We start from the raw sequence: 27,980 nt of genomic DNA, 5'->3' as shown, positions 1-27,980 counted from the left end.
TTCCCTGGAAAAATATTATTTCTGGTAAATCCCCGTATCATACAGTAACTCGAATACGGGGGGTATAGTGTTGGAACCCACTTGGCTAGGGCAAAAAACAAAATTAAATTAAAGAATATGAAAAAAGAAAAATCCATAGGATATTTCCTGTGTGTAATGGAAAAAATTGCCCTTTAGATAAAATTTGCATAGTAAATAGTAAAAAAGAACGAACTCAAGCCCATAATAACTGAAATAATAAAATTAATCATCATAAGCATTATGACGCAACACATTTATCTTGACGAGATAATATAACACATCGCAAACGAAAATGATAATATATCCTTGCTGCTAAAAAAAAAATAATTCGCTATTTTAAATTTGCGAAGCCTTGAATATTAAAAAGGCTAGTGCACTTGCTATTCGTTTTATTTTGACGGGAAAACACAATTACAACAAAATATCCCTGCAGAACATAAAGACGCTGAATAAAAATTTCTCCAGGTGCGCGATTTGAACCCAATCCCCCACTTTTCGAGCCACTTACAGTGACAGATTCAATTAGTCTGGCTCCATAACCATTCAGTCAACCTGACATATTAAAATGTAATATCTAACAATAAGTTTTCAACAAAAAATAATCAACTTATTGTTAAATATTACTTTTCAACATGTCAGGTTGGTCCAACCCCACAATAAGCTGAAATCGGAGGCATAGAAAAAAGAACGGGGACAAATCCTAATTATCGGTCCTGTTCCATAATTAAGAAGCTAGTACACATATTGTTTGTTATTTTTATAATCAGCCACGGTCTGTAGCTTGGTAAGGGTGTTAGGGAGGGGATTCAGGCCCCAGGGTTGTGCTTCGAACTCTGCAATTATGTAGACCAAAATCTTGGCACGATACTGACCTCAATAGGGCATGTCTACCAAATATCCTATGAAACCTACTGAATTTGCGTTATATTGACATGAATTTAATGAAGAATAAGTTTTATAAACACGATATAATTTCTTCTTACTTTGAAGTAACAGAGAAAAGCCAAGTACAGATTTGAAAATCGTTAAATTGCCTCATTTTCATATGCTTTCATTTCAAGAGGGTTCCCGAGAGTAGTGTTAGAACAATGTTTGAAAGGAATATCATAAATCTATTTTTTGGCATAAAGAAGCAACCTATCTATCAAATAAATTATTGATTTAGTAATTAACAGCTAGATAATGTCACCAACTTTTTGTAGATGCCTTGTATTGATCTCGTATTATGTTTGATTTATTATAGCTTGTGAGGATTCCCTCTTCTGTATTTGTAAACAAGCCAAGTTATTTTCTTCGTTTGGCATAATATCTAAGCTTCTCATTTTAAAGAGAATGAGTCATATTTCCTTTAAGAGGAAAGTCATCGTACATCTAGGATAGGACAAAAGGACTTGTAGCACATTCATTCCGAACATTCACCCTGAAACAAATTCATTCGATATAGTAGTACCTGACCTTCTCATTTTCAAGAGAATGTGTCATATTTCTTCAAAGAAGAAAGTTAACGTACATCTAGGATGCATAAGAGGACAAGCGGCACATTCATTCCGCTTCGATTTATTCCGAATATTTATTCCGAAAACAAGCCAAATTACTTTCTTCGTTGGGTAAAGTAGTATCTAGGTGTCTCATTTTCAAGGAAATGTGTCATCGTTCGTCAAAGAGGAAAGTCAGTGTACTAGTATCATTTGATAAAAGGATTAGTGGGAAATTCCTTCCATTCTGATTTATTCCGTACATTCGTTCCGAAAATAATCCACACTATTTTCTTCATTTTTGCATACTAGTCTCTAACCTTCTCTTTTTCGAGATAATGTCATATTCATTCAAAGAGGAAAGTCAACATACATCTGGGATAGGACGAAAGGACTAGTGGTACATACATTCCTTTCCGATTCATTCCAAGCATTCATCCCCAAAAAAGAAAAAAAAATGATTTTGCATAGTGATCTTTAATCTACTCCTTTTCGAGAGAATTTGCCTCATTTCTTAAAAGAAGAAAGTCAATATACATTTTGGATTGGATAAAACGACTAGTGACACATTCATTCCGCTGTGAAATGTGAAATGTGTGAAATGAAATGTGAAATGTGTGAAATGAAATGTGAAATGTTGCAAATTAATTTAATCTGTGTAAAGTAATATTTTATTAACAATATTCAGAGATTTAGCTGCTTTAATATATTTCCCTGTTAAAAAGTAGTAAGCAAGTGGAAAGTACACAAAAACACTTAAAAAAAAACATACAAAATTTGTTTATGTCCATTTGTGTTACGTTTTTACGAGTCAAACATTCATTCCGCTGTGAAATGTGGTGCCAAGATCGTGACAAAAAATGTGCCAGCTGATAATTGTATTTTTGTAATAGGCAATTTATTTTTGCATGCTCATATACCAATATCTCCCCTTCCGTTTATTCAAAAGCCAATTCGGCCTTAATGCTCAATGTCCGAATCCTGTCCCGTTTCCACTTTCTTTTTCATATTTCTTATGTGTTTTGCGTGAAAGATTCTGTTTGAAATCCTGTAAATATGAAAACTACAGAGACGGAGGTGAAGTCTAAGAAAAATATGGATTATTCGTAAAAAAAAGAAAGAACGAGTCTATTTTGGGTGGAAATGGAGTCGAATCTTTTTTTAGTATTTTGGCTCAGAGAGGTTCTGAAATGACAAAAGCGAATCCTAACTTAATGTGACTCTTTAGACCTTATCCTTCCTAGGTCAAATTAATCAAATTAAAATTAAACTAGCCACTCCCTCAACTCTGCTTTTTTATTAAAACTATCAAAAGCAGTTCCCCTAAGAATTAAATCAACAAATATTTCGTTAGATAGTGTCACTGTCGAGGTGGTGAAACATTATTATTAACCTTTTCAACAAATTTACTGCTCCTATAAGGCATTATAGGCCGTTTGATTCAAAGCGATTTTAGCTATCATAAGGGCCGAAGATCTTTATATCAGTCTTATAATTTTCTGTCCATGTTCGCTCCAAGAAGCTTCATATTCTGCCACTTAAATCAAAAGGATCTAGATTTTTAATAAGGTACCAGATCCACTATGTTGCAAATTAATTTAATCTGTGTGAAGTAATTCCAAAGAATCGTTCGTCAATGAAAGAATGTCTTTTGGAGAACACTTGGAACACTTTTAGAGATTCTCAAGAACACTTCCCAGATGTGGGGATGACAACTAAATTTACTGCTGCTATAAGGCAGTATAGGCCGTCCCACTGATGAAACTTATCTTTCGTTTTATTGAAAGTGATTTTAGCTATCATAAGGGCCGAAGATATTTACATCAGTCTTATAATGTTCTGTCCATGTTCGCTCCAAGAACCTTCATCTTCTGCCACTTAAATCAAAAGGATCTAGATTTTTAATAAGGTACCAGATCCACTATGTTGCAAATTAATTTAATCTGTGTGAAGTAATTCCAAAGAATCGTTCGTCAATGAAAGAATGTCTTTTGGAGAACACTTGGAACACTTTTAGAGATTCTCAAGAACACTTCCCAGATGTGGGGATGACAACTAAATTTACTGCTGCTATAAGGCAGTATAGGCCGTCCCACTGATGAAACTTATCTTTCGTTTTATTGAAAGTGATTTTAGCTATCATAAGGGCCGAAGATATTTACATCAGTCTTATAATGTTCTGTCCATGTTCGCTCCAAGAACCTTCATCTTCTGCCACTTAAATCAAAAGGATCTGGATTTTTAATAAGGTACCAGATCCACTGTGTTGCAAATTAATATAATCTGTGTGAAGTAATTCTAAAGGATCGTTCGTCAATAGAATGTCTTTTGGAGAACACTTGGAATACTTTTAGAGATTCCCCAAGAACACTTCCTGGATGTGGGGATTTGCAAACGATATACTTACGCTGGGATGACCTCTGCTCTTCCTTCGTCGCTGTTCCCTTTTACTGCTTGTTTCCTTGATTTTTCTTAGTTTTGTCTGAAGATGTTTTTGTTACTTTCTATTTCTCTTCAGTTACATATGTATTAAGGTGACATCGAGCTCTTCTCTCCTTAGGCTAGAGTTGAAATTTTGTTAGAACCATTCGTATTAACAAAGATTTACCTTATCCGAAGCTAATCTAGGATGACTTTCTTATTCTCTGAAATTCCAAAAAGCTGACTACTCTTTGCCGTGGTTTTGATCCACTAATAGTAGTGTAATTCACGACCAAACTATTTGCCTTCCGTCCGTTTTCCCCGTAAAATTTTTTTTTTTTTTTTTTTTTTTTTTTTTTTTTTTTTTTATAGTCTCAACTCATGATCAGAGTTTTTTGCCTTCACACTTTTTTTTCATGCAAAACGATATTTTTTTTCTATTTTCTTTTAAAGAAAATACGTGTTTTGACATTTTCAACTTAAAAAGGAAGAAAAACTAGGAGAACTTGTAAATATAATTACAAACTCGGCAGACCTAAGCTTGAATCATATTTAAATTCCAAATGTTTTTCATTATAATTATACATGACCAAATATACATGTACCTCTTTGATGAAGTGTGGATGGGGTTAGGAGATAATCAGAACTTATAGCAAGTAAACATTATTCAACTTTATTACTGAGTTATGTCATTCAGAAACTTAGAAAGGATAAATTACGTGTACCGAACTATTTATTGGTTTTTCTAAATCAAATATTTGATTTGAAAACTTGGATAATATTGGATTCATTCTTTAAAACGTCTAATTCGAGAAAGTGGGACTGGGACCAGGGTCTAAATAAGGCTCACAAGAGCTGTAATAAATCAAAGGACAAGTAGGGTTCCTGAATACCCTGACTTTTAGAAAGTTTAGTAGGCCTGTTAAGAAGGCCTTGATCGGGATCCAGAGTACATGTTCAGTTTGACTCTTTTGATGTTTTTCAGTTCGGCTACTTTTGAATGTTTTTGATCTGATTGTAAATTCTTACGAAAAATCTACCGTTGAAAAACGAGAGAAATTTTTTTTAGAAAAACATAAGCATACTTCAGACTCAGCCAATATTTATGTTCTGTCTCTTATGTCTTGTGGCGTTGGAGCTGTTAACGCAGTTATTTACAAGTTTTCATGGACAATTATCATTTGCAACTATTTACTATGTAATTTGCTGCTTGATAATCGAGTGCCTAATTTTTTCAAATGTCCAGTGCAAAAACCTCACATTTGTAGATGCACTATGTAAATGCTACTGTAGTCATATTTTGTAGATGCTACTGTAGATGTATTCGATTTAAAGGAAGTCAAAGCTGAACATAGCTTAAAAAAGATAAAAACCAGAATTTTATCCATTTTTTTTTCTAAAGTTCGGTCTTGATTCTCGAAACAAAGAAACTGAACAGAAGGGGATCTTTGATGCTTTAAGTTTAAAGTGTAAGTCATAAAAAATCGAAGTTTCTAGCACTGCAAGTAGCAGAGTGTTACCCAGTAGAATGTAAAAACCAGAAGCACCTAAAACAAAAGACAGCAATAGTATGGGCTGCTGCTACCAAGTACACTACTGGCCCAGAGTACATACTAAAGTGCTTGAACTATCCTCGAATTTTTCTGAGTTTTCCCCGGTTTTCCACGAAAAAAATTTTGATTATACAGATTTACAGGATTATACAGTTCATATATTTTCTTGTATATTCGATTTAAGTTTGGTAATCTCAAAACCAGCTACATTTTTTGGGCAATACTTTTCAATTTTTCTTCGGGGATGTTCTCTTAACCAATTTTGCTGGGTGAGGGGATGCCGCCTATGTGTAGGTATGGATATACTAATGCCATAAGCTTTACAAGCATGTTGCTGACATTCATTAGGAAAACAATAAACATTAAAATTCAAGGTCTTACGTTGCTAGCTGTTGATTCTGTCAATTTTTTTTCTGCGTTTTTTGTTTTGTTTTTTTAGTATAACCGGTCAATAATTATTAAGCCAACCAGTGATATATTTTTATTCCAGACAGTCGTATGATAGAAATACATTCCCCAGATACCGTGCATTCCTTATTTTTACGTGCTCAGAGTACCGCTGAAGCGTCGTTGTGGTTTAATGCTTTGCACACGGCATTAGCCGTGGCTGCCAGCAAGGCATTGGCTGACTATTGCCACGTTCTTGCAAAAACTTTGAATACTTCCGTCATTTCAACATGGGGCTGGCTGGGAATGATGTCCAATCACCAAGAGGTAGGAATTATTTTTCATTTATAAATGTGGAAAACATGCCAAATTCCAGTGATTTCCCAAATTAAAAAAAAGGACACGGTAAGGATGAAAGTTTGGCAATTTAATATGGCTCTCATTTGAATTAAAACTACTGTCGACCCAGTCACTATTTCCTTACCAAGTTAAAAATTAGGGTACTTGTTTAGAATCCAGTAAACACATGAGAAAGACCGCATCGAAATCTCAAAGATGCTATATGAAAAACAGGCCGCTGCCTAGTGAGGTATTTCTTACTCCGTGACAAAGATTTAAACTTTGGTTTTTTGGGGTTGAAGGGGCGCAAAACGGTACATAGGTTAGGTTACGTATTTAACATATACTATGCTTTACCACCCCCCCCCCCACACCAACCGGTGCAAATATATAGCCCAAATTTGTTTCTGAGCTATTATATTTTCATCATTGTTTTTGTTTTATTTCATTAGCATTAACGAAACTTCACTTATCGCGTGTTTACTGGGTACTAAAATTAGTATTGTTAATCAGCATTACCAATAGCCATTAGATCATTTTCAACATCATGTTCATCATTTTCTTAAATGGCGTTAGCGCTAGTAAATTCTCCAAAGACTGCAAAAGAGGGTTAAAATACTATTTAAATAATAGTGTAAGGGACAGCCCTTTGCCTATAACAGTAGCACCTCAAAGAATAAGCATTGAGTATTAAAGTGGGAAAGCATGGTCAGCCTTAGGATATTAGTCGGAAACGCAAGGCGCTATTTATTTTTTCTTCCTCGGGGACCAACTTTACTTTCCAGGCTGATTAGTTCCTGTAGCCTTTCTGCCAAACTTTGTTCTTACAAATTGCTTCTTTAATCGATTTCTCTAGTTCCGATGAATGATTGATAAGCGTTGAATGTTTAAATGAAAACTTTAGTAAAGCGTCTTCAGTAAATGTTTTTTAATGCCACAGTTTTGGGGAGTGTTGGAAAAAAGGGGTAGGGGGTAATTTCCACTTGAGCAAACTGCATCCAGCTTGGGGCGGGGGGAGGATACGGGTTTGAACAACCACCCCCGCGAAATTCTTGTCTGACTCGTAAAAACGTGAGAAAAATGTATATTAAAAATTTTTTGATGCGTTTTTTAATGTTAAATTGCCTGCAATAAGTTTAGCAAGTTTCTTCAAAGTTATAAAGTTTGTTTCAAAGTTAAAATGCAAATAATGAAAAGCATCATATCCGTATGGGATATCACACACTTGTAAGGATTCATACTTATATCATAAGGATTCTCATTTAGTTTCAAGCCTTTTTGTGTCGTCATTTACTTTAACTTAAAGAATAAGAATGAACTTCGTAGACATTAAAATTAATTAAGTTTGATTAAAGAAGATTCTATAAATGAAAGTAAAGATCGACTAATGTTTGGATACAGCATAATTTTGGGATTTTAGTGAAAACTGGACATAATTATCCTACCTGTATAACCAGGGGGGCTGCTCTTCTTTTTGCTCTTTTAAGAAGTCCATTTTGACGCTCAAACCGCGTTCAATAGAGCACACTAATTTCGCTAGTTCGATAAGCTATTGCAATCATTTGCAAGAAGCTCTGTTGAAAGCAGGATTTATTTAAGGAATGTTGTTTTGCTGTCCTTAACTTTATTTTTTGTTTCAAAACTGACTTTTATCAAATATTGGCAACTAAATTTTTGTAATTCAAGCACTTGCTTGTTGTACTTTTGAATTATGACTATACTGTAAACCGCCATTGACTATAGAGGTTTTGTTTTTACATTGAGACATTGGTACATTCACATTTTCTTGTTTATAACTTTCACTAAGAGCATTGGTGACTTTTGCAATTTGTGATCACAAAATTTCGCCTTTTTTCATCTAACCTTGTCGTCCGTGATTCATAGTGAAAATGTTCAATGATATAAAGTATAAAGTGACCTTATGTAATCTTGAATATACTAAGGGACGATCAAATAAATATGTATCTGGTGTCTGGTGTAAATATGTTTCTACTGTATCTGGTGTGATAGACTAGCAAAAATAAGGATATTTAGGCATATAATAGTAACAACCACTTACGGCAAATTTTTCAAGATTTTGGCACAGGGGAGAGGGAGGGATAAATGAGCTTGAAGTCACCCCCCCCCTGTTTTATGTACGTGTCTAGGTGATATACATTACTGTTAGAGAAGAGTAAGATTTTGATACCAATGAGGAACGATAAGATAAAGATACATTTCTATTGAAATAACAATCACAAATAAAAAATCCCGAATGCGTGTCCCTTGTCAAACCAATAATCATTTAATTGAAAGTTCGTAAATCAGCGTACTCAAATATATATATATATATATATATATATATATATATATATATATATATATATATATATATATATATATATATATATATATATATATATATATATAAATAAATAAAACATAAAGGATGAACCCAAGTCAAAACACTGAAATAGAAAAAAAGGTTAAAGTACTAACACAATTTAAAAATACATTAAGTGTAAATACGGGCAAGCAGTAAGAGGGGAGGGGGGTAATTGACTATTATGAAGCAGGGTCAAATTTTTGCAATTACTTGTATCCAGGTGTTCATGGGAAATGGACTGGGATTTAGGAGAGGACTAGTCCAGTAGGATTGGGTTTAACCTCACTGGATGCCAAGATATCAGGGAAAGTGAGTTGAGTCTGGCAATTAGTTTAAGTGAACTTAGTAGAATTTAACGAAATTAGGTTCTCCTCTCTTTTGAGATCCTCTTTTCTCTTTTTTTTTTGATGTAGCACTGTTTTAATTGATGGACTAAATTTTTGTTTGGATCATTTCTGCAATAAAAAGATGGATTTTCCATATTTTCTTATTCAAAGTTAGCAAATCTATAAAATTTATTACTGAAATACCTTTTCTAAACAATATTTAGATGGTCTAGCACTTTGGGACTGATGGCAAGCTCAGGTCAATTAAAAAAAGTTTGCCAAACCCTACCGAACACCAAAAAATAACACTTAAGTAATACCAACAATGAAATGTATTGTTTTCTGTTGTATCTTTTCTAGGCAGCCTTGAAACGGTCTAGAATTTTAGTGATTCTGGAAAGCTGAGGTCATCTAAAACAAACTTACTAGACCCTACCCAATACCAACAATAATACAATCATATAACACCAATAATGACAGGACTGATTCCTGAAATTCCTTTTCTAAGTAATACTTAGACTGTCTAGTTCTTCCGGGTTGTTGACAAGCTTAGATCGCCTAAATTAAGTTTGCCACACCTTACTGACAATAACAATCCTGGCTTCTTAAGTACCCTTAAATACGTTCTGATCTATACATAACGTAGGGAACTATATCATGTTTGTAGGGAACCGACCAACGTTACCAGTTTGTAGGGAACACAAAAAATAACACTATGATATTACATCAACAATGAATTTCTGAAATACCTTTCCTGGGTAATGTTTAGGCGGTCTAGCGCTTTAGTATTGTTGACAAGCTCAGATCAACTAAACAAGGTTTGCCACATCCAACTGATAATAACAGTCCTAGAACACGATTAGTCATAGGTATTGACGTTCTGAGCAATGCATGTCATAAAAAAAAGAAAAAAAGACGAAACCAAATACGAGCAATTTTCAGCTGGTTAGTAAAGGAGCCGATAAGTCAGTTTGCTTGTTTTGTACGTATGTATAGCCAGTGCGGTCTCGGGATATATTTACGTCAAGAGTTTGGAGTTAGTTTTTATGTTTTTTTAAGTACTAAGTTTTTTTATATATTATTCTCTTTTCGTTTTGTCTTTTTCTTAGTAATTTTTTTTCCGTTCCTCGTGTGTTTTTGGTATGAAATACCTCTTCCAGGTAATGTTTAGGCGGTCTAGCACTTTGGGACTGTCTGCAAGCTCAGATCAACTAAGGACACCGCTCAGGAAAGGTAGTTTCATGGGATCAGCTTCTGAACAGCAGAGTTTTGGCAACGAAAACGAATGGACTGCTGCCTTTGGAATTATCACTGACAAGGATATACTTCTCTATAGCTCTGTGCCGTGGAGTGTTGATGGTTTGAAGTCCCATGCCGCCAGATTGCCTCTAGTTATGACAAGGTTGGTATTTGTGACATTTATGACGTAGTAAGGTATTTTCAGTATGATTTTTAATACTAAGTAGCTAAAGAGGGAGGGTTTTATATTAAGCAGGGAAAAAACTTTCGATTATTTTAATAGTTAAAAGCTTTTCAATTTGATTATAATACTTGGATTTGCATGATTGTAACGTCAGCGCCTTTATGTGAAGTCCCAAGATTTAACGTCGGCCCTTTTTCGCGAAATTTGCAATATTTTGCATCTGTGTATTTGTAAGTTGCTACATTTTCCTGTAGCCCTTTTACCTACAATTGCAAAAATTGGCGTTCGTATTTTTCCATGAAATGGGTATAATTTATTTAAGCACTTCCGTCTGAAATTGTAGGATTTGACGTCTGCATTTTCCAAAAAATCAATCCTTAGACGTCTGCATTTCGAAATATAAAATTTTGCAAAATTTCGTGTCAGTATTTTTGTGTGAAAGCCAAGATTCCGTGTCCTCGCTTTTATTGTTGGTAAAAAATAATCATTTTTGCTTTAAAATAAGTTCTAAGAATTTTTAGATCGGTATGGAACGAAAGAATTATGTGGGAACCAAGGGTTACTTCTACGAAATAACACATTCTGTAATTAGATGTATGGAAGAGCAAATATTGAAAAAACATTCAGGTCTAAAACAGCCATCTCGCTTTAAAATAAACTAAATAATCCTTATACAGATCAGCTAATGATGGTTATGTTATTTTTTTTTTTTTTATTCGAGAAACAAAGGGCAGCACCGTAAAGAAAATATTCATTATGTGTCAATTCTATCCGAAACGTGGATTCTTTAAGTCAGTGTCATTGTTTTAACAAGCTGTTAAAACAAAGGGCAGAAATAAAGGGCAGCACTGTAAAGAAAATATTAATTATGTGTGAATTCTATCCGAAACGTAGGTTCTTTATGTCAGTGTGATTGTTTTAAGAGGTTGTTGAAACATAGGGGAGCACCGTAAAGAAAATATTCATTATGTGTGAATTCTATCCGAAACGTGGGTTCTTTAAGTCAGTGTCATTGTTTTAACAGGTTGTTAAAACATAGGTCAGAACCATAAAGAAAATATTAATTATGTGTGAATTCTATCCGAAACATTGGTTCTTTAAGTCAGTGTCATTGTTTTAACAGGTTGTTAAAACATAGGGCAGCACCGCAAAGAAAGTATTAATTATGTGTGAATTATATCCCAAACGTGGATTTTTGCAGTCAGTGTAATTGTTTTAACAGGATGTTAAAACAAAGGGCAGATACAAAGGCCAGCACCGTAAAGAAAATGTTCATTATATGTGAATTCTATCCGTAACGTAGGTTCATTATGTCAGTGCCATTGTTTTAACAGGTTGTTAAAACATAGGGAAGCACCGTAAAGAAAATATTCATTACGTGTGAATTCTATCCGAAACATGGGTTCTTTAAGTCAGTGTCGTTGTTTTAACAGGTTGTTACAACAAAGGGCAGAAACAAAGGTCAGCACCGTAAAGAAAATATTCATTATGCGTGAATTCTATCCGAAACGTAGGTTCTTTATGTCAGTGTCATTGTTTAACAGGTTGTTAAAACATTGGGAAGCACCGTAAAGAAAATATTCATTATGTGTGAATTCTATCCGAAACGTAGGTTCTTTATGACAGTGTCATTGTTTTAACAGGTTGTTAAAACATAGGGCAGCACCGTAAAGAAAATATTAATTATTTGTGAATTCTATCCCAAACGTGGGTTCTTGAAGTCAGTGTCATTGTTTTAACAGATTGTTAAAAGAAAGGGCAGCACCGTAAAGAAAATATTCATTATGTGTGGATTCTATCCGAAACATAGGTTCTTTATGTCAGTGTCATTGTTTTAACAGGTTGTTAAAGCATAGGGCAGCACCGTAAAGAAAGTATTAATTATGTGTGAATTCGATCCCAAACGTGAGTTCTTTAAGTCAGTGTCATTGTTTTAACAGGCTGTTAAAAAAAAGGGCAGAAACAAAGGGCAGCACCGTAAAGAAAATATTAATTATGTGTGAATTCTATCCGAAACATGGGTTCTTTAAGTCAGTGTCGTTGTTTTAACAGGTTGTTAAAACAAAGGGCAGCACCGTAAAGAAAATATTAATTATTTGTGAATTCTATCCCAAACGTGGGTTCTTGAAGTCAGTGTCATTGTTTTAACAGGTTGTTAAAACAAAGGGCAACACCGTAAAGAAAATATTCATTATGTGTGGATTCTATCCGAAACATAAGTTCTTTATGTCAGTGTATTTGTTTTAACAGGTTGTTAAAACGTAGGGCAGCACCGTAAAGAAAGTATCAATTATGTGTGAATTCTATCCCAAACGTGGGTTCTTCAAGTCAGTGTCATTGTTTTAACAGGTTGTTAAAACAAAGGGCAGAAACAAAGGGCAACACCGTAAAGAAAATATTCATTATGCGTGAATTCTATCCCAAACGTGGGTTCTTTAAGTCAGTGACATTGTTTTAACAGGTTGTTAAAACAAAGGGCAGAAACAAAGGGCAGCACCGTAAAGAAAATATTCATTATGTGTAAATTCTATCCGAAACGTAGGTTCTTTGTATCAGTTTCATTGTTTTAACAGATTCTTAAAACAGCTTAGCTTGCGTAATCAACTAGTTTGACCACTACTGTGTATTAGTGAATTGTTATAGCTGTGACGTCAGAATCTTTTAACTAGAGACGTAGCGATCTATCATTCAACGAGTGAACTTGTTTGACTAGTTATACCGGCGTTAGACCAGTCTTTGTCATTTGGATACTGCTTGGATACTTACCAGTAAGTCAGTATTCTGTATTTGATGAAATTCTAAATGAAAGCATAAATCTCACCTGAGAGCGGATTTTATAGCTAAAGAAATATGTCGTCAGTCAGCCAGAAAACGTTTGATGATGGAATGAAGGCACTGGGAAAGAAACTGGATCTCATAATTAACCAACAAAAAGAGTTTGCTGTTACACTGTCCTTGATTTCGGATGAGATTCGGACTTTGAAAAATGAATCGAAGTCTCGTGATGCGAAGATTGCTAGTCTAGAAAGCCAGCTTGAGGAGCAAAAGTCAAAGTGTGATACAATCGAAACGAAACTGCTGGAAATCGAAGTAAAAGACCGAAAACTCACCTTAATCATCTTCGGATTACCGAAAGAGAAAAACCAACAGACAGTTCTCGCGAATGTGTCTACGTTACTGACAGCAAAAATGGAAATCACGGATAAAATCCAAATATCACAGTGCTACCGGGTGCCTCAGAAGTCAAATGTGTCTAGCCGTAAGCCGATCGCCCCTCCAGTTTTCGTAACAGTGTCGTCAGAAAAAGATATTCAATCAATATACAGTTTGATATCGAAGCTGAAAGGAACTGGGGTACAGATTTGCACGGACTTGCCGCCCAAATTAAACTCTGTTAGAAACGAGTTACTGTCTAAGGGTAAGGAGCTGCGAGAGAATGGATCCGCACAACTCAGAGAATGGGCAAAAGCATAAGAAATATTACCGGCGACTAGTGTATAGATATTAGATCAATCCCGCTCTAGATTGATAATTGTTTCGTTTTTTGATTTTTATTGATTTTGATTTTTTTTATGTGTTATTTAGGCTAGCTCGGTTCAAGTTTCTTTTGATTATTTCTACCCCAGTTTTTTCTGTTTTACTTATACCCTCTCAACTTAGGTCTTCTCGAAGGATGATAAGCATAATAGGTTTTCATGACTCGGTAGTGGTACGGGCTCCTTGTCACGCGGACTTACTGGCGCGGGGGGTATCTTTCGAATATTATTTAGTTGACTTTAAGGTTTGCGGGTGCGGGGAGACCGATAGACTGGTGGCGTTGGAGGGAAACCCCTTAACCTATCTTTACTTTCTGAAACTTTTCATGTATTCGGTCAAAGAGAAAATAACACTTTTTCTAAAATAAGACCGTCATCGTACGTTTCTCCTGATGAAATAAACAAACTTGAAGATAATTCATTGCGAATTGGGTTTGTGAATCTGCAAGGACTCATAAGTTCTATTGATGAACTAACAAATTTATTGCCAGCAAATCAAATTGACATTTTGGGGATTTGTGAAACATTTATTAATGATGAGACAAAATATAATGTGAAAATGCCGGGATATAAATTCGTTGATAAGAATCGACGAGTCCTTGAAAAAGGTGGCCTTGACTTATATTTGAAAGACGGAGCACAGTTTGAGTCACTTCCAGAACTGGAAAAATATAATATTGAAAAAATGTGTGAAATACTGGCGGTTGAATGTCAGCTTTGGACTAAACAATAATCAAGTTTGTCTTGTGTATAAGCCCCCGTCGGCCCCAATACCGCTTTTTTTTGCAATCTCTAGAGTCTTTACTAGCATCTTTGGACGATATGGATGTTGTGGTTATGGGGGATTTTAATATAAACCTGCTGGAATTTAATGAAAATACCCATACAACAGAATTAATTACATGAATGACATCGAATTCCCTAATTCCTTCGTGTACAATTCCAATGCGTGTTGCATCGACTAGTGCAACTCTCACTGGCAATCTACTTTTAACAATACCATCCAAGTCTTCACCGGTTGTTCTGACGCATTTCTCAGATCATTTTTTGTTAATTTCTGATGTGACATACCAGACTCATTAAATAAAATCACCAGAAACAGCAACCCGGATTATTAATAAAAAAAATCTAGCATGTTTAAAGGATAAACTAAATTTGACTGATTGGTCTCCTGTATTGATGCTGATGAAATAAACTCTGCGACGTATTATTTTTTAGAAGGATTTAATGCTGCACTTGATGAGTCGTGCCCAAGAGTAAAAAAAGAGAAAACGGAAATATAATCAACCCATCCAACCATGGATATCGCCCGCCCTTTTGACGTCAATAAAACATAAAAACAATTTCTATAAAACCTTAATGTCTTTCCCAAGTGAAGAAAATAGAAGAACCTTCAAAAATTGTAAAAATCTACTTTCAAAAATAATACGTAATGCTAAAATGAAATTTTATTTCGATTCTTTTAATGAAGTAAGTCCCCAAATAAAACTTGAGCACTAATCAACTCGTGTCTAAATCAATTGCGGACGTCTTCTTACCATCAAACATACAGGACATCTATGGTGATACAATTGAAAGGGGAACTAGAAATGGCAAATTACATAAATTCCTATTTCGTGTCAATCGGGCAGTCAGTAGTTAATAAGCTCCAACGTAATATGTCCCATGGGCAATGTAATTGTCGTACGTACCTAGGAAGTCCTTCTTAAAATTCTATGTTTTTAACTCCGGTAACAGAGGAAGAGCTTGCTAAGGTTGGTAAGCTTTTAAAGAATGGAAATTCCCCGGGGATTGATGAACCATCGACTAATATTGTTAAAGCCATTTTACCTAGTATTAATAAAGTTATGTGTCATTTAATAAATCTGTTATTTAGATCGGGAGCTTTTCCGGATTCTTTAAAAAAAACGAAAGTGTTACCGCTATATAAAAGTGGTGACCGGACTAATTGCTCGAATTATAGACCCATTTCTATTCTTTCGGGTTTTTCTAAACTAATGGAGCGATGTTTTTGTAAACGAATGCATAATTTTCTCTGTTCAAAAGATTATTTTTCAAAAACACAATATGGATTTAGAAAAGAGCATAGTACGCAGGATGCTATATTAACTATGGTACAATTTATTTACGAACGTCTGAACAAAAAATGGATCCCGGCGAGTATATTTTTGGACCTAGAGAAGGCATTCGATTCGTTATGCCATGAAATATTATTGTACAAATTAAACCATGGTAGGATACGAGGACCAGCGCACGATTTTATCGCATCTTACCTAAGTGGTCGCTCCCAAGTGACTATGATCAACGACACAGTTTCGGATCTATGTCTGTTGTCAAATACTGGTGTCCCGCAAGGTTCAATCCCGGGACCACTGGTCTTATAACATACATAAATGACCTTCCATCGGCGACAGAAAACCATTGTCTGAATGTTCTTTTCGCTGATGATACCGGATCATCACTTACTGGACAGTCGGAAGAGGATCTCAAAGAGAAGCTGCAAATCGTATTTTCACAACTTCTTGTATGGCTAAAAGCTAATCGTTTGTCATTAAATGCATCAAAAACCAAATTTATCATTTGTAGTAGAATTGGGCAGAATACACAAGGAATTTCAACAATATTTGATCATGCTACAAATATTCAAATTCAAAGGGTAACTTCTCTCCGGTATCTGGGTATTATATTTGATGGTCATATAAAGAACATTGTAATAGATTACGGGTTAAAGTTGCTCAAGGGGTTGGTATAATGCGAAGGTTTCAGCATTTTTTCCATATGAAATCCTACGTCTAATTTATTTTGCGTTCATTCCCATCTTACGTATTGTCCTCTGATATATTTGGCAACATTCAGATGTCATGTGAAACCGATACAAATTCTTCAAAACCGGGTCTTCTAATTTTAAAGAAATATTTACCATCACCGTCTTCGTATCTTAATACGAGTAAAACTGAAACTCTATATCTTCTAACTAATATTTTGCCTGTTTCACAGATTTTCACCCTTAATTCTTTTTTATTTAAGGTAAAATATGACCGGTCGGAACTACCTACATACTTTCGTTCGAGTAATTTTTTCCCTGTGCAACAAGCCCATTCTTATGAAACCCGACATAAATGGAACATTCAGCACCTAAAATTAAGCACAGAGAGATCACGGTTCTCGCCATTATTTTCAATCACGGGTTCATGGTGTCTTTATTTACCATTTATTGATTGCAGCAAATCTCTTCCAAATATAAAAAAGCAACTTCATTCTATCCTTATAAATAAATTTAAGAATTAATAATATATTAAAAAACTGGGTACATTTGATAATATTGTTTTGTTGGATGTTTTGCCTTGTGAGATGCCGGTCATCGGTTATCCTTGTTCACCCGTTGTTGTTTTTTTATTGGTGTTTTCGGTGGATCTTTGCCCGGTGTCGGTGGGTTTGTGGGGTGGGTGCCCGTCTATTGGTGAGTCATGGAATAACTCTTATTTATTTGTTTGTTGTCAAATAGGTTTATTCTGATTAATGTACCGGGTTTTTGTCATTCGACCTTGTGTCTCCGGCGTTTACCCTCTATTTATGTCTATTTTGTACAGATATTTTAAAATTAAACCTTGAACCGTAAAGAAAATATTAATTATGTGTGAATTCTATCCCAAATGTGGGTTCTTTATGTCAGTGTCTTTGTTTTAATAGGTTGTTAAAACAAAGGGCAGCACCATAAAGAAATCATTAATTATGTGTGAATTCTATCCAAAACGTGGGTTCTTTAAGTCAGTGTCATTGTTTTAACAGGTTGTTAAAACAAAGGGCAGCACTGTAAAGAAAATATTCATTATGTGTATTCTATCCAAAACGTAGGTTCTTTATGTCAGTGTCATTGTTTTAACAGGTTGTTAAAACATAGGGCAGCACCGTAAAGAAAATATTCATTATGTGTGAATTTTATCCGAAACGTGGGTTCTTTAAGTCAGTGTCATTGTTTTAGCAGGTTGTTAAAACAAAGAGCAGAAACAAAGGGCAGCACCGTAAAGGAAATATTCATTATGTGTGAATACTAGCCGAAACGTAGGTTCTTTAAGTCAGTATCATTGTTTTAACAGGTTGTTAGGCATGGAAAAATTTACTTTTATTTAAGAATAAATTATTTGATTTGTGAAATAGTGCTTGTAAATTTTCCCGTGATTATCATTTAACGCTGATGGTCTCTGTAGTGAACCTCACTTCTATAAAAAAAAAGTGCATCTCTAAATTGGCTAAATAAAGCTTTCTATAGCTTTTGCTGATTGCTTTACATTGTGACAATGCTGTTTTAATTTGCATTTGATATCGTTATGAAAATTTTTGAAAATTTGAAAATGATTTATTCATTTGAATTTTTGCTAAATAGTTAATATTACCGTCTTTAAAACAACTTAGCAAGCATCGTCACGGAAAGCCAAACACTGTAATAATTTTTGGCAATAGTATTTATTGATTTTGGAAACCCTCGTTTATGTCTGCTATTGTATGGAAAGGCTCATTTCCAGCGATTTTTCTGGAAAAAGTTTCTAATTGAAGGATAGCTGATCTTTTTTTGTTTTCCCTTTTTCAGCCATTCCTTTTCCCTTTTTGTATTCTTTTCTGCATTCTGTTCCTTTGCATTCTTTCTCTGTTGGTAATTTCCTTCGAGTCCTAATTTTATAATTCGAATCTACGTATATAGTTTCACGTGTATTTTAGCTTTATATGTGTGCATTATGCTTATAATCATCAACTATCAAATTAAGTGCCATTTGTTTAAGAAAAGTATCGTAAACGGTAATCTTTAAGATTCTAATGGGTAGCTGATAGAGGGTAGTTCCTTCTAAGCTTTTATTTTCTCTAGTCAAGACGAGCGTCGTTCTTTGAGTTCTGTATTGTTTTTCTTTTTTTGTATTTTTTTTTCTGAATTCTTGTTCTTTTCGCTAATTGTATGATTTGAATCTTTATGATGCAATTTTCAGATGTTTTAGCTTTATATGTCTGCATTACGCTTATGGTCATCAATTATCAAATTAGATACCCTTTGTCCAGCAAAAGGATGGTAAACAGAAACTGAAGATTCTAGCGGGTATTCGGTAGAGGGCAGTTCCATAGCGGCTAAGCCTGAATTGATACCAGAATAGATCAGCGCCATTAGCGGAATGCTTTGGACTAGACCTTTCTGTTCCTTTGCATTTATCCAAACTTACGTAGCAAAATACACTTTACCGAAAAAAAAAACCTAGAAAGTTTAATGTCGATTTATGAAGATTGGTTCTTCATATTCAAGACACAAAACTTATCCTTAGTAAGGGCAACGGGTATAATTCGCAATATCAGTAATTCCCAGCCTATAACTAATCCGATAACCTGAAGCATCGCCAAATAGATACCAACTTAATATGAAGCGTTGATGTTCTTCCAATAATCACAAGAGATTTTTTATTTTTTCTTGTGCCTGAAGCCTTGTGGCAAGCGGGGATTTGTCGTTATAGAGATTGTATACAGTCAGGTCGCAGGAAAACGCGACGAATTTTATATTATGGTAATTCCGATCGAACTTAAGGAGGCTAGGAGATCGAATTGCAACTTCCATGATTTTTTTGTTGGGGGGAGGGGGAGGAGACTTAAAATTTTGTGTTGTTTCGAAGGAAAGGGCGAAATAGTTTTTCTTTTATTCTTTGTAAAATATTCTTTTTTATGTCTAACGTCTCGATAGGTTCTTTCAATAGTCGATAATAAACCTATTGCTGTTTATAGTAGGCTAATTTTTACCCAACTTAAAGTCAATTGCTTCATGGCTTTACTTTAAATAATATAAGACAGGGGTGTGGGGCATAAAAATCTAATATTTGGTAAAAGGGTAGTTTTTCTTTCATTATTCATTTGATTTTAGTTGAATCTTTGCCTAATTCGATATATTTTTTTTCTTCTTTTACGAAGCTGCTTGGTGTAGACTATATTCTTAATTTGAAGGCTATATTTTATCTGAACATGATGTATCAAAATATTCGGTTCAGCTGATTCAAAAGACATTTTATTGGACTGTAATTGTTATGTTTTGGTTAAAAAAAGAAAGAAAAAGTAGGAAACAATTACCAAAAAAAAAGTTGTCACAGAATGATTTTTTTCAACCAGTATTATATATTAGAAACTAAAATCGAGAATTATCGAAAGCAGTGTTAAACAATTTATATAATGAAAGAGAGAGCCGGTAAGTTGACCAATGTTAGTTCAATATCTATTTTCATTCATAAACATGTTTGCTGGATGGGCTATGTCGGTTGTCTTGAAATAGTGCTTCAATAAGGTGAAGGAATTTACTATTCTTTGGAGAAACTGGGCTGTGTTTTGTAACAAAGCGTTTCATTGTGTAAAACGCACGTGTGTGAACATTTAAATAAATGAAAAACTGTTCATTTCATATATTTATTGTTTTAGCGAATTTTCATTTTTTAGGCTTGTCAGCTCGAACCCAGGAAGTCCCACATCCACATTGTTACTCAATGCACTATCAAGCAATACAAGTTATTCTAAATTCACTTTAAGGACTGGCACCTCTCGCGGTGTGATCCAGAGACATTTCAGGGTTGAAGCTGGCCGAGAATTGACCAATTGGTGCAGGGCTATTGTACAAGGATCCCACAATGCTGTCGAGAATCAACGGGAGTTTCATTGGGGTAAAAATAGGAAATTTTAGATTTTCTAGCCAGCTTTTAATCTTACTAGACAGAAAAAAACTTGTTCCAACTGCGGGCGTTATGGGTGTAGTTTTTTCAATATTTTTAGTGTGGCGATTGGCCACACGCTTGGTTGACTACACATGAAGCAGGCCTTCGACTTCCTCTTAATTTAAAATCAATTTTAAACATTTCTATAATCTAAGTCTTTCTTTGGCGAAACAATTGCATTCAGTGGTTTTCGACCAAATTCTTTTCATTAACTTAAAAACAGTTATCGGTGGGATCTTGTGAACGAAATTCTCAGTATTTTTTTTAATCAGATGTACTCTAAACCAAGGATGCCGATTGGTGGGGCTGGAAAATCGCCCTCCCTCGTATATTTTTTACCATACTTTTTTGGTATTTTCATTAACATACCTTTTTTGGTATTTCCATTGAAAAAATTGAAAAAATAAATTACGGTATAAAGTAAGCGATTGTTCAGCCACTCAGCTGCAGGAGCTTACTACCAGGTCTGCTTTACCAAGATAAAACAAACCTGCTGTTTACACTTATAAAGATAAGTAAACTACCAATAAATTTTAATTCTTACTTAAAAATAATAGATACAGGATATTATCAATAAAAACAAGCTGAACACTCAATAGGTCATTGGAGGTGTTGACAGTGCTCACCCTGTGGACATCAGGCCTGCTTTTGTTCGTAATAGGAGATAGATCCTGTTATATCTTCGCTTAGTTCCCATCGCTGTCTTCTAAGTTTTTATTTCGAAGGTTTTTGATTCGTTTTTAAATTTGCAAAAAATTGTGGAAACCTCATTAAGACCAGGCTCATATGAGGAAACATAAGCAAATATTTACCTAAAGAGTAGAACAAAATTTTGTGAAAATTTCTAATTTAGAAAAATCCTTTAGAAATTAACAGCGTTTAAAATTTCTAATCCTTGATAAATGTCAAGAAAAAAAATAGTAATGGAGCTTTCCAGTACCCTCTACAAAACTAGAAAATTCCTCCTACTTACTTTGCCTTGCATATTCAATACCATCATTATGAGAAAATAAAGGGCGACCCTTTATTTGAAAAACCCTAATTCTTTTGGGCTAGATCAGGAAATTTTTTCGTTTATTAACGTACCAAGGACACCAAAATAGAAGAATTTTTTGCTCCCTGGCCCCATCTTATTCATACCCAAAAACCGCGGTTTTCAAAGATTCTTCTTTTGGCTGTTTCAAAATTACAAAGATTTTAGGGCAGTGCCACATTGAAGTACTAAAATAAATAAGAGGATAAACACCCTTCATAGACATTGCTGGCACATAAGGCGTCGATTCAACGTTTCAGCTCCTGGGCCTTTTTACAGGGACAAGTAGCAAGCTTGTCGCCTGACCTTGTTCCGGCGGGGAACGAACCCTTGGCCCCGTGTTGCCAAGCTGAGCATCAATCCATTGTGCTGCAACAAGATACAATAAATAAGCAAAACTAATTTGTAAATTTACAATGTAACCAATTCAATTCAATCAGATTGTATTTTTAATGTCCTTGGTACTTCAAACAAAAAATACCAGCATTGTACCAACTGCTTTGATGCTATAAATTGATACATAGTTATTGTATGTGCATAACGACGTTGTTCAAAACAAATCGAACATGAATTTTGCTGCATATTTGATTGCAAAGAATCAAAGATCTAGAGACAAACCGTACAATAAATTTATCCTGAAATTTTTACCCATTCTGAATAAATGAATGAATTTTTTATTTTAAGAAGTTAAATGGTGCTAAACTTTTATTTACAATTTTTAAACGATATTTTCATTCTTATAAGTTCTATGCTTCTTACTCTTCTGTTAATAAAGATATACTCCTAACGCAATCATCGTTTTCCTTTCTGTTACTTTTATCTTTTTAGAATGTACGTGGCGAGGACAGCATTGCCACCTATCCATTCATCTTGATAAGGGGGTATGTTTGGCAGCTGATGATGCACCATCTACGCAGTGCAGTCCTCCCCGAGTAATGTGGCAGTATTCTTTCGAAAAGTTACGAATTACTTCTGATGATGGTTTGCGGTTGATGAAATTTGTTTTTTATGGCCCAGATGGGGAGAAAGTAAGTCATACAGACAATTTTTTTTTTTTTTTTTCATCTTACGATACTTATATTTTCATTAAATGCAAAACAGTAATGTGTAAGACCTTTTTCTACGCTATATATCTTGTCCAACATTTGGCCTTATTAACCCAGACCGGGCTCACCTACGGGCAGTTCTTTCGCTTTTGGATTGGTTTAATTTTTTTTTCTTTGGTAATGTCCAATCACGTAAAGGCGCCACCCAAAATTAAATGAGTGGTTTTGTAGTACCAGTAAAGGAAGCTATCTTTGGTTTCAACTTCTATAATACAAATATCTGGCTTTTATGGTTGTTCTTGGATCTAATCTTAACAATAACTTTCTGAGCTAACTAAATTACCTCTAACCCTCCTGAACCAGGAATGGCGCAAAGAGCGTCTAAGAAACCTCGCCAGATATCTAGGAGCTGAGCTGCAGCCTCGACGTCCCCCCACTGCTGTTGAAGAGACAGCTCTATACTTTTCCGGCCCCAGTCAGACTTTCATTGTTTCGTTGGTTGACTTCTTTTGCGCCTTCGCTAGGGCACTCGTACACTGTCTGGGAGTCGATCCTCTGCATACAAAGGATGTGACTAAAGTACTTCCATCTCCTACGTTTCAGAATGCCAGTAAGTATGGTTGACCGGTTCCCCAGTGATTTTCCGCAAAGTATTTAATAAACTACTACTACTAACAACTCACTGCAGTACCAAGCCACCTCAGGCCAACACAGCCACGCACGGTTCTCCTCTATCCCAATCTATTCAACGCCTTCCTATTTACACCCTCACGGGACGTTCCCATTTCCCTTAAATCTTTCCTCACGACATCCTCCTTTCTTTTGGTTCTAGACGTTGGGCCGAAAAGGACAATCTTTGGCAATCTGTCATCCTTCATCCGCAGAACTTGCCCTAGCCATTTCATCCTTTCTCATTATAGCCCTAAAAAGCGGGATTGAACCATTCGTATAGCCTACTGTTTGAGATACGGTCTGTCAGTCTGGTAGGCCTACTCAGAACAATCCGTTGGAAATTTCTCTGGAACATCTAGCAAAATCTCACATCCAAAGTATCGCAAACTTTTTCATTCTCCTCTACATCTTTTCCTGTAACTTTATCACAGTTTATCATATTCCTAGAATCTGCCTTTCTCTTTAACTCTTTCCTAGTCACTAATTGTGACCCCGTTCCTATCTTTAATTGGGGAAGTCCAGATTGACTATTCCCTCTCAATTTATGAACATGCCAGTACAGTATTTTACCAAGTATTATGCCGTCTGGCTGCATTTTCCAGATCTTCGGCAATTTTATATATGGCCTCCACTTCTATCCTTTTTTATGAAAATTCTTGTAGAAGCTTCCCCTCCTCTCTATTAAACGTATAGCATTTTCACTTATATTCCTAACTACGTTCCTAACTTTCTTCCCGCAGACACCATGAGCGACTTCACAAACTATTTCCCTAAAACTATTCCATCTATCTTCTACATTGTCAAATTTTAACTCTCTAGTTTAGGATCAACCGTTCCTGGGAAGTTTCTGACAAATTCTCATCCTGACGTCAATGAATGTCATAGCTTCCCAGAAGATAGTTACCCTTCCTAAATTTCAGCTTTAAATTAACCCTAGATACTGATGGTGTTCACTTTTAACATCAATAACAACACTCCTATATACCCTAGTATCTTGTATTGATCCTGCCAGTCTTCGGTTTACTATAATATTTATTGCTATAGGCTATATAGGCTATATGCTATAGGCTATACTACTATAGCCAGTCTTCGGTTTTTAAGTCTTTGTTTCTGCCAGTCTTTATTTTTAAGCTATCGCAAGTTAGATATAAACAGTTGTGGGTAGGTTACAGAATATAGGCTAGGTAAAAAACAATCTGCACAAACATGCCTATTGTGCCCTTTTGGCAAAAGTGGTTCTTTTATCTTTTGAAAAAAAAACGAGTTGAATTTTCAGCCAGTGAGCAAGATAGAGAAAATTCAGATGCGATTTACAATATTTAACGATTTACAATTTTACGTATTTAATATATGCTATGCTTTACCCAGATTAATAATATCATTTGCCCTCTAGATTAATAGTATTAAGTATTTAATTTTCTTTTAAATTTTCTAGTCAATAGCTTCCTCATCTTATCCCAAGTTCCAATTATTAGATTTTTTTTTTAATTTAACTTTCAGAAAAAGAATTTTCGTTTATTCTTTTTAACCGCGAAAAAAATAATAAAAGTAATTATTTAAAATTGGGAATGCCTAACGTCCTTATAAACTCAAAAACTAACAAACTGTTGATTTCCAGACAACCTCACGTTCAAAGGAAAGTTATACCTTCTTAAGTTGTTGGGTGCTCTGCATTTAGCTTATTCTCGGCTGTTTCTTCACTCACATTTCCTTTTTAATTTGGCGCCCAGTACTACCAAAAACCGATTAACTGCATATCAAAGTATAAACACATACTGAACAAGTACTGACAAAACCTATCCTCTCCACACAAAAAAAGTGACCCTTTGTCCGCGTCTCCGGAGACGATTCCATACCTATGCAAACCTAGCGAGTAAATCACAAGTTCCGTAGGTGATCATGCCTGTTCCGTAAACGCTGTATTAAATTTAATTTATTAGCTCGGAGCGATTAAGTAGTACAACATTTACCCTCTAGAGGCGCTGAGGTACGCGGAGTCACTTTTGTAGAGTTTTGTCAGTACTTGTTCAGTATATGTTTATACTTTGCTGCATATGGAGGTCTTCTTTTATTACTAAATATTCAGTTCCATAATTTTACTAAATTTTTTGACATATCCTTTATCTTAAAAAAAAAAAAACGAGGAGAATTTTAAGCCAGTGAGCAAGATAGAGAAAATTCAGATGCTTTGACAAAGACTTCCGCTAAGCTGTCCAGTAGAAAATGTTTCAAAAAGGAGAAAAAACTGAGAAAGAGAAAGAAACAGATATAAAAGTAAAACCCCCATGAATAAAAAGTTGCGTTGATAAATAATCAGAGAATCAAAATGTTAAATCTGGAAACCAATGAAAATAATAAATAAAACTGGAAATCAAAAGAATAAAACATCGGAAACCGAACTGGCTTATCCTAAAAAAACAAATAGGAAGATCTTGAGAATACAAGTAAGCAGACTTTGAATTGAATTAGAAAATTATTTCTCTACAAAATAATTAATTTCTTTTTTAATTCGTTTGATTATTTTGCTGCCAATAGCTTATGTGATGCTACAGAGGTATAACAACATTGTATTCAATTCTTGTATATATTTTATTATCGTATTTTTTTTTCATGGGGTAGCTATTGTGTATATCAGGATCATTTATCTATAAAAGAAAATTCTTCTCTTTAACTGTTTTTAGCATTATAAGCATCAAAGATTCTTCTCTGATTTTTAACGCTTTATACAGGTCAATGGATACTACTTAGGCTACCACAATTTTTTTTATTAATTTAAAAATTAGAGATGCGACAAAGAGTCAAACTCTAGCATAAAGAGCGGGGCGTTGAGGAGGGGACAGCCCCTTTCATATACGGAATAATTTCTGTTCGTTTTAACTTTTAATGTCGCTCCTTACTTTCAGTTAAAAAAAGAAAGTTAAAAAAACTTGTTTTTTTTTTTAATTTAATTTCTGAAAGTTCTTCAACTAATGCAGGTTCGAATTTCGCTCACCGTATATGAACAATTAAAACTAAATTTGCATATTGATTTTTGCAAAGTTTCCTCCCGTGTAAAATCTACTCTGGAAGCATTTAATTTATGTTCGAATGAGCCCTCTCCTGCATCTCTAGGACCATTAGTTCGACACGATCACCCGATTACGCTTAGCTTTTAGCACTCTTAAAAAGCTTCCTATCTAATTAAACAGCCCTTGTGTTTCAGGAACCGTTCTTAAGAAATTGAGATAGTCACATTTCTCAGAGAAGACGAAAAAAAAAAAAATAATAAATAAATAAACACGAATCCGTGGTCCTTCTTCTGGCCACAAATACAAAATTCCACATTTTAGCAGATAGGAAACGAAAAGTTCTCTGATACGCTGAATCTGATAATATGGTTTTCATTACGATTCGTTGACTTTTAAGCGATGTTTCCGCTTTTTCGAAAATCAGTCAAATTTCCTCAGGCTCGTAGCCTTTGATGGGTAACACTAAACCTAATAAAACTTATACAGATTACTATTGAGCCGCGTCGCTCTTTACTTACAGTTCGTTACGACGAACTGTAAAGTTTTCAACACTTTAAAAAAAATTCCTATTCTAATTAAGCGGCCCCTGTGTTTCAGTTGCTGTTCTTAAAAAACTGGGACAAACAGACAAACTTTAGCTTAATGAGCAAGGTAGCGTAAAGCGAGGCGTTGAGGAGGGGGCAACCCTTCATATACGGAATAATTTCTGTTCGTTTTGAGTTTTAATGTTGCTCGTTACTTTGAGTTTACAAACTTTTCATTTAATTTCTGATTGTTTTTCAAATAACACCGGTAAATCTGGTTCACCCTTCATGAAATATCCCTCCACCTCCAGGAGAAACTGCTCCGTGGAAATTTCATCCCACGTAAAGTGCAAATTCCCTCCGGAAAGTTCCATCTTCGCTGAAAATCCCCCCCCACCCATTTGTAAAATTTCTTGCGGACGGTTCAGCCTGAAAAATTCTAATTAGCATACTTACAATTGAAGAAGACTCTAATTTCTAATCGGTTTCTCGATCTCTCTGGGAATGCTCCCTTCCGTGGCATTTTTTCCCTAGAAATCAAAATACGTGGAAAACAGCCCCGGAATTCCCCCAGAACATCTCCACGTGCAAAATTGAGTTGGCGAAGATTATGTAAGACAATTAACAAGAATTTCGTAAATGAATCCAGTCAAATCTCTCGAGAGTAAGACTACCCCTGAAAAATTCACCCCGCAAAAATTTTCCTTTCCAAGGAAAATTCTCCCTATTTAAACCCACCCCAAGTACAAAATAGCACCCCCCCCCCCCAGAAAAAATTTCTGTATACTTCCCAATTAACAAATGCTATGTGTAAACAATGGGCAAATTTCATCACTTACAAACTTTTAATATTCACTTGAATGAACCCTCTCTCGATCTTCTAGGACCAATACTTCAATACGATGACCCCATAGAAAAACAAAACAAAATAAACACGCAATCCGTGATTTTTCTTCTGGCAAAAATAGCAGAATTTAACATTTTTCTATATAGCAGCTTGAAACTTCTACAGCAGGATTTTCTGGTACGCTGAATCTGATAGTGTGAGTTCATTGAGATTACTTGATAGTTTTTACTTTTAGGGGATGTTTCCCCTCCTTTTCGAAAATCAGGCAAATTTTCT

General features: G+C 34.9%; 1 protein-coding gene across 2 annotated transcripts in view; it reads left to right on the top strand.

The window, feature by feature from the left end:
- Window positions 1–27,980, top strand: part of Syn1 (Syntrophin-like 1) — a 71,532-nt gene that overhangs the window by 40,732 nt on the left and 2,820 nt on the right. For both annotated transcript variants that reach the window (XM_089096959.1, XM_089096957.1), the window contains exons 6-9: window positions 5,961–6,184; window positions 10,048–10,289; window positions 20,303–20,523; window positions 22,436–22,635. In XM_089096959.1, coding sequence (XP_088953085.1) covers window positions 5,961–6,184; window positions 10,048–10,289; window positions 20,303–20,523; window positions 22,436–22,635 — 887 coding nt within the window. The remainder of the gene's footprint in view (window positions 1–5,960; window positions 6,185–10,047; window positions 10,290–20,302; window positions 20,524–22,435; window positions 22,636–27,980) is intronic.

This window comes from Artemia sp. Qi Xiang Cuo, chromosome 11, assembly GCF_049724085.1.
Source record: "Artemia sp. Qi Xiang Cuo chromosome 11, ASM4972408v1, whole genome shotgun sequence".
NCBI lineage: Eukaryota > Metazoa > Arthropoda > Branchiopoda > Anostraca > Artemiidae > Artemia > Artemia sp. Qi Xiang Cuo.
Note: the sequence above shows the minus strand (reverse complement) of the source record. Positions and strands in the feature narration are given on the sequence as shown.